General features: G+C 36.8%; 1 protein-coding gene across 1 annotated transcript; it reads left to right on the top strand.

The window, feature by feature from the left end:
* On the top strand, positions 1–2707 carry fuom (fucose mutarotase). The gene is made up of 6 exons (XM_076974581.1): positions 1–156; positions 1140–1208; positions 1407–1477; positions 1660–1758; positions 2010–2083; positions 2170–2707. The coding sequence occupies exons 1-6, from the start codon at positions 72–74 to the stop codon at positions 2234–2236; spliced, it is 465 nt and encodes a 154-aa protein (XP_076830696.1). The 5' UTR covers positions 1–71; the 3' UTR covers positions 2237–2707.
* The last annotated feature ends 3999 nt before the right edge of the window (positions 2708–6706 follow it).

Raw genomic sequence — 6706 nt, 5'->3', positions numbered from 1 at the left:
TGACCAATTGTGTAACACTACGGTGTCACGTGACTTTCACTTCTGCAGTATGTTGTGTCACTGCCATTGACATGGTTGTGCTGAAAGGAATACCGTCAATTCTTACACCAGAATTATTGTATGCCCTGGCAAAAATGGGCCACGGGGACGAATTGGGTAAGAAGCTTATTATTAGGATTATTTAGAGCATTACCTAGTTATGTTGTGAATGTGTCGAGAGTAATGTGCGCTTCACAGGCCAATGGGATTTCCTCCATGATCGCCAGCATATTATTTGAAAAGTTGGGCCAAGGAGGTTTTACAGTGTATAGAACTGTTTTGCAGATATAGTTTTAGAGTATCTACGTGCCTTTAGTTAATTCATAAAACGCATTTAATTTCGACACGATTTCCAGTGTACACAAAACACCAGAACACCAAAGAATGTGCATCAATCGGAGGATATTGGGGAGACTTAATTCTGCCTGAAATATTAACGTTCACTATTATTCACAAGTTGCACTGACTTGCAGATTACATGTACAGAAGTTAAAATCAGTTAAATTACACTCATAATGAGCAAGCTGTTGAACTCTCTTTGGATGACGTTAGGTAAGGACTATAAAAAAATGTATTCATTCACACTTTGTCAGGATATGTACTTCGGGCCTTAGTATTCAGTTCGATGAATACCATAACATCAGCAAATTTGAGATTACATTACGTGCCATGTTGAAACTGTACATGTAATGTTTTAAGCCTAAGCTTAGACCTTCTCATTTGTTTCCTGTTTCCTGAGCCTGAGTGTTCTTTCAGTAGAGAATTTAATATTTCCCCTGTCGTAAGGCATCTATGTTTTGACTCTGTGTGTAGGGTTTGTTAATTAGCTGATGAGTGGAGTTGGCACGTTGGGAGCAGGGTAAACAGTAACCAGGGCACTACAGGGGTACTTGTTTATCAGGGCTGGTAAACATTTTTATGTAATATAGGCCTACCTGCAGAAATTGTTAAGAAGTTATTAACTGAAAAGACTAAACTGAAAAAGGTCTTTGTTGTAAATGTAATCTAGTTTATGGTAAAGATTATAGGCCTAGTTGACTTGATTATGCTTTAATTTATGTGTATTTTAAAAAGTAAAAATTCTTATTTTTCTTTCATAGTTCTTGCAGATGCAAATTTTCCTGTGTCTTCTGTTTGTAAATGCGGTCCTGTGGAGATACGAGCTGACGGTATGTGTCCCACACTGTTTACAACAATGAAAAGATACATTCACATGACTTCTATCATGGTTTAAGATGGTTTAAGATCCATAAAGTTATAGTGAATGCACAAACAGTCAAGTTGTTAATATTTTGGGCACAACTAAGTAGTAGTGTGATATGTAGTGTGATAGTTTGGTTAATTTTCTGCATGTTTGCCTCTTCTAGGTTTGCACATTCCTGAGCTCTTGGAAGCGATATTGAAGCTTCTTCCCCTTGATACCTATGTTGCACTTCCGGTAGGTTATACAACTGCATAATGAATCATTTCATTCTTACATGAGAAAACAACAGTTTATATGTCAAATAGGTTGTGTTGTCCCATACCAGTATACATATTTTAAGATATATTTTTTAAAAGTGTTTTTAAGAGGGCTGTTTTGTTACCATAGCAGCCCCTGAATAAAGCCTGTATTTACAGGCAGCTGTCATGGATCTTGTGGCAAGTGACAGGGAACAAGGTCTGCAAGTACCTGTGTGGCTTCGTTACTCTCAGCTTCTGACACAAGCAGGATCACATGTACGTTATTGTGCCCTTCCACGCTTAAGACTGCATCTCTCATCCAAAAACAATTTAATATAGTGTTGTTTTATTATTTTTATTCATTTCTTATGAGTAATATCTAACAAGGGGTTTTAGTTCCCCTAAAGTATATGATATAAAACCTTATATCTGAACATGTAAGAATATGGTGACACATTTCTTAAACTTTATCATATGTTTCAACAGAGGAAATATGATAAATTTGCTTTAAACATTTTGTTTTTCAGGGGAATTTGGAAATGATTGAGCGGTTTGCTTTCTATGAGCGTGCTAAGAAAGCTTTTGCTGTGGTGGCGACAGGGTATGGTAAACTGTCACCTGCTTTGGATCCATGTAACCAATTTCAGTTATACAGCATACAGTAAAGGTTTCTGACCTCTGTTACAGGGAGACAGCTCTGTATGGAAACATCATCATCAAGAAAGGAGTCATTCCTCCTGAAGAGCTATGTTGACTGATAACCTGCCATCAACTTACCAAAAGTACTAGACCAAATAATATTCTGATGATTGCACAGATTAAATGCTAAGCTTTAAAATTGCTTTGACATATGAGACAAATTGGGAAGGCAACCTAGGATATGTATTTTATTTTTGCTTACAATTCATAGATTGCAGAATGTTACAATAATGTTCAGTTTTTGTAAATATAAACTGGAATCATAATATCTGTATGAGTAGGTAGATATCACTGGTACAGTTCTGAAGATCTCACCTGGATGCATGGAGGTATGAACTGTTCTTAAGACTTTTATAAAGTGAGAGCGAAACTGAACTAAACTGTTCTACCTGCATATTTTGGTTTGACATGTCTAAGTGCTGTCCTCTTTTTGCACAATTACAAATGTAATGGAACAAAACCTGCCACAGAGGGTGTTTTTGATTCTTTATATTCTTTTTCTAAATAAATTGTACATGAACTTGAACAGGTATTTGTGTGATCACTAGAACTTCATTTTCATTCTACTTTGTTTTTCAAGATTGGTAGCACACAGCATACTGATTACATAATGTGAACAGCAGGTAGTAATAATTAAATAACGACATCAACATGAGCATGAACTGGTCCAAAACATAACATAATGGTTCACCAGTAAAATCATTACATGAACTGATATTACGTGGTATCATGATTAACTTAACACATGTTGGAAGTACTGCATAATTGAAAGATTGTTGCTTGGTTGTTTATTGGTAGAGTCCACCTAGATCCACTTCTGGTTCTGTGTAAACTGACTTGGGCCTGCTGATTAGAGCCTGAATCACTGGAATCTCTAGTTCAGATCCTTGCTTTGGAAAGTCCCCACGGTACCGGTAATCTTCGTCTTCTTCTGCGTTTGTGACTTTTGTGTGGTGCTAGCAGCTCTCCAGGTAGCCTCTCAGGCTCAGTGTGGTCCTGGGCCTGTGAATTACAATGGAGGTCATCTGTATGGTGCTCAGCCTCCTCATACACCCAGACGTGACCGTAGTGACGTCGGGCTGGAAGGAGGCGTCGGGCTGCTCGTCTCCAGCTGTTAGCTGTGCTTCAGATGGGTGGTAGAGCCCATCTTTGTCTTTCTTGGGCTTTCTGTATCTCTGTTGGCGAGACTGTCTCACAGCTTTTCATATTATTAGCATGCTGGGATCAATGTCAGTCTCAGTCAGATCCATGTCCTCCAGGGGTTTAACCTCTTTGTTTCCCAACAGCTTCTTCTCATTAAATTCATTGGATCTAGTATGGTGAAAGGAATTCAGAATGATTATATTTTAGTATGAATTTCTAATCATTTTAAATTGAGTTTATCTTGTGTTTATTTGGCTGTTTAAAAAATGTCTAAAGGAAAACCACTGACAGTTTTGTGTCTTGATGTGATGCCGATCAACTTCTTTTCTCTGTACAAAATCACATTGGAAATGCACTTCTGAAAAAATATGTACTAAGTAGATCAATCGCATACTGAATGTCAGTCTTATCAGCATTCTTGGAAAATGTTCTGACTTTCATTTATGCTACTAGGATGAAACTAGGATGAGACAAATGCATTTTCAATGCTTTTTACAACACACATTGTGACAAAGCAACTTTTCAAAGTTTGGGTATCCCTAATGAGAAACCAGCAACAGTGGAAAAGTGATGGAATTAAGTGAAAGCCACTATCAGGAACTTTCTCTTTCCATTCTGTTATATCTGTGGCACACTCACAATATCTCAGTGAATACTATATTTTAGGTACTCCAGTGTTCTGCTATTGTTCTGCCAGTATAGCCTGTTTTTATAGTATTTACTTATTACAATAGCATAAATATAATCAAATACTCTAGCACTCTTAAATCTGGTTTGTTTGTAAAAGACTGTTGGACTGACCATACTCAGAGATCTATATGACTATTATGAAAAATCACCACTAATGCAGGAGCTGCAGAGATGACCGTGGATAAAAGTCTACGTACATCAAAGCCCAATTCAAAAACAAAAGTTTCCAATAAGCAAAAAAAAAGAATGCAAACGACACTAGAAACAGAGAAACACTATGCATACAGACCCCTGATGTGTGTGGGCTGGCTCTTCTGCTCTTACCCCAGAAGTGACAGGCAGAACAAACAATTTTTTTACGATTACGTTTGATTTGAAAACAATTATACATCACATTATTGCCAGTTCAAATAGCTCTATACACCTTATGAATATAATTTAGCTTATATGGTATTGAGATAATCAACAAACATGTTTTGTTTAGAACCTAGAACACTAACCTAGGCTTTGCAGAGTCTTATTTTTTATTATCTCTAATAATGTTGAGGAGGATTGCCACAGGGCTGTAGCACAAAGTATCATTAAACAAGTAAAGGTTATTTGCATTAAAGCCTTTTCATGGTCTTTGGACCAGTATCCCCAGTATACTGAGACACTATATAAAACACTTCTTATATAACAAATGAATCTTAGGCACCATCATACATATACTTTAAGCATTCAAAAGCATAGATTATCACACTGTAATAGATGGTTCGAAATAAAGATCACTTGTACAAAATCAGAAAAGGATGCAAAGATATGCAAAGTTCATTGCCAATTATGTTGAGCAGTGAATGCTTTCCTTATCAAATTTGTCACACTATTATTGAAGGATATTAAATGAGAATGCCTTCATTTATATTTCAATATGCACAAAACTGTTAATATACATAACAAACAGCATAGTGAAAATGAAAAGCCACATCTGACTTATGATTCTGAAAACTGTCTGGAAGTAAAATTACTCTTTAAAAGTTAACAAGGTACAAATATCACCTACATTAACTTTATTACATTAACAGTGTCTTGTCTTTGTGTGTGTGCTTGAGTGTAATTATTCTTTCAAACTTACTTTTAGATGAATTAGACCGTATTATTCATGTAAAGAAAGTCACATGGTAGCTATATTTTGCTAAACTAGGGTGACCGAAGACCCCCAACACTCCACACCCACCCCCATCCCTCTACACCCACCCCCCAGAGAGCTGTGTGGGAGAGATTGAAGACAGATGACTGTACTGTGATCTCAGTGCCAAGTACTTGGCCTCATTAGCCTGAACAGACTCAATAACAGGATGATGTTTACCCAGTAAGCTGGGCAGAGCTGAGCACATGGACTCTGAGTCACCCTCACCTGCCATGTCTTGTTTACTAGCTAAAATAAAAGGCTTCTCAGGGCAGTTATGGAACAGGATGCCTGTTGTCAAAAGGAATGCTTGCTGTACAACATGAACATGATAATAAATATCATTATCATTTATAAAAGTTATGTTAAACCTAAAATTAGCAAAGCGTACAAGCTCTAAATACTTAAATACTAATAACTTGCATGGAATCCCAATTTTCATAACTTCATCTAATGACATTTTTGTCCTGATTGGACCTGTTTAGAACACACTAGTTGAAAATGTATTCTAGGAAGCTGTTTGAGGGGAAGATGTATTTGAAAAGCAGAAGCCAGTTTGACCAATTACCTAGAACTGAAACTAGTCCATCACTAAATGTAATTAATCTGTACGATTGGCCTCATACATGTCTTTGGATCATTATTGTACAGAAGCCATTATGAAAACTTATATTGGATATATACATAAGAAAATGTATTTTGGGAATAAATATGTATTCCAGGAAAATGTTGAATATTATAATTCTATATTATAATATAATAATAAAGCAACAAGATGAGAGAGATGACGACAAGCACTATAGTGCTAATATATGTGTATTCCAGCAAATTAAGTTCTGGGGTGCAGGAGTAGCTCAATCTGTTCTGGGGTCCAGGTTAGTAATCAAGTGCTTACTAACCACACTGAGAAATTTGCAATGGCAAATTAAGGCAATCTCACATTTTTAAATCAAGTTTAAACACTGTGTTTGATGTATTAGTTCCAAAGTAGTAACAAATTTACATTATAAAAACATTATATATTGTGATGTACAGGCAGGATCTGGTTCAGTTAGGGAGCTAAGAAGTTTATTTAGTCAATACACACTATTGCCAAAAGTATTCACTCACCCATCCAAATGATCGGATTCAGGTTTTCCAATCACTTCCATGGCCACAGGTGTGTAAAATTAAGCACCTAGGCATGCAGACTGTTTTTACAAACATTTGGGAAAGAATGGGTCGCTCTCAGGAGCTCAGTGAATTTTAGCATGGAAGTGTGATAGGATGCCACCTGTGCAATAAATCCAGTCAGAAATTTCATCGCTCCTAAATATTCCACAGTCAACTGTCAGATTATAAGAAGTATTATAAGTTTTATAAGAAAATGCAAGTGTCTGGGAATGACAACAACTCAGCCATGAAGTGGTAGGCCTGACGGAGCGGGGTCAGCAGATGCTGAAGTGCATAGTGCGAAGAGGTCACCAACTTTCTACAGAGTCGATCACTACAGACATCCACACTTTGTGGCCTTCAGATTAGCTC

The sequence above is a fragment of the Brachyhypopomus gauderio genome, chromosome 15, assembly GCF_052324685.1.
Source record: "Brachyhypopomus gauderio isolate BG-103 chromosome 15, BGAUD_0.2, whole genome shotgun sequence".
Taxonomy (NCBI): Eukaryota; Metazoa; Chordata; class Actinopteri; order Gymnotiformes; family Hypopomidae; genus Brachyhypopomus; species Brachyhypopomus gauderio.
The sequence above is the reverse complement of the archived record's forward strand: the minus strand, read 5'-3'. Positions and strand labels throughout refer to the sequence as shown.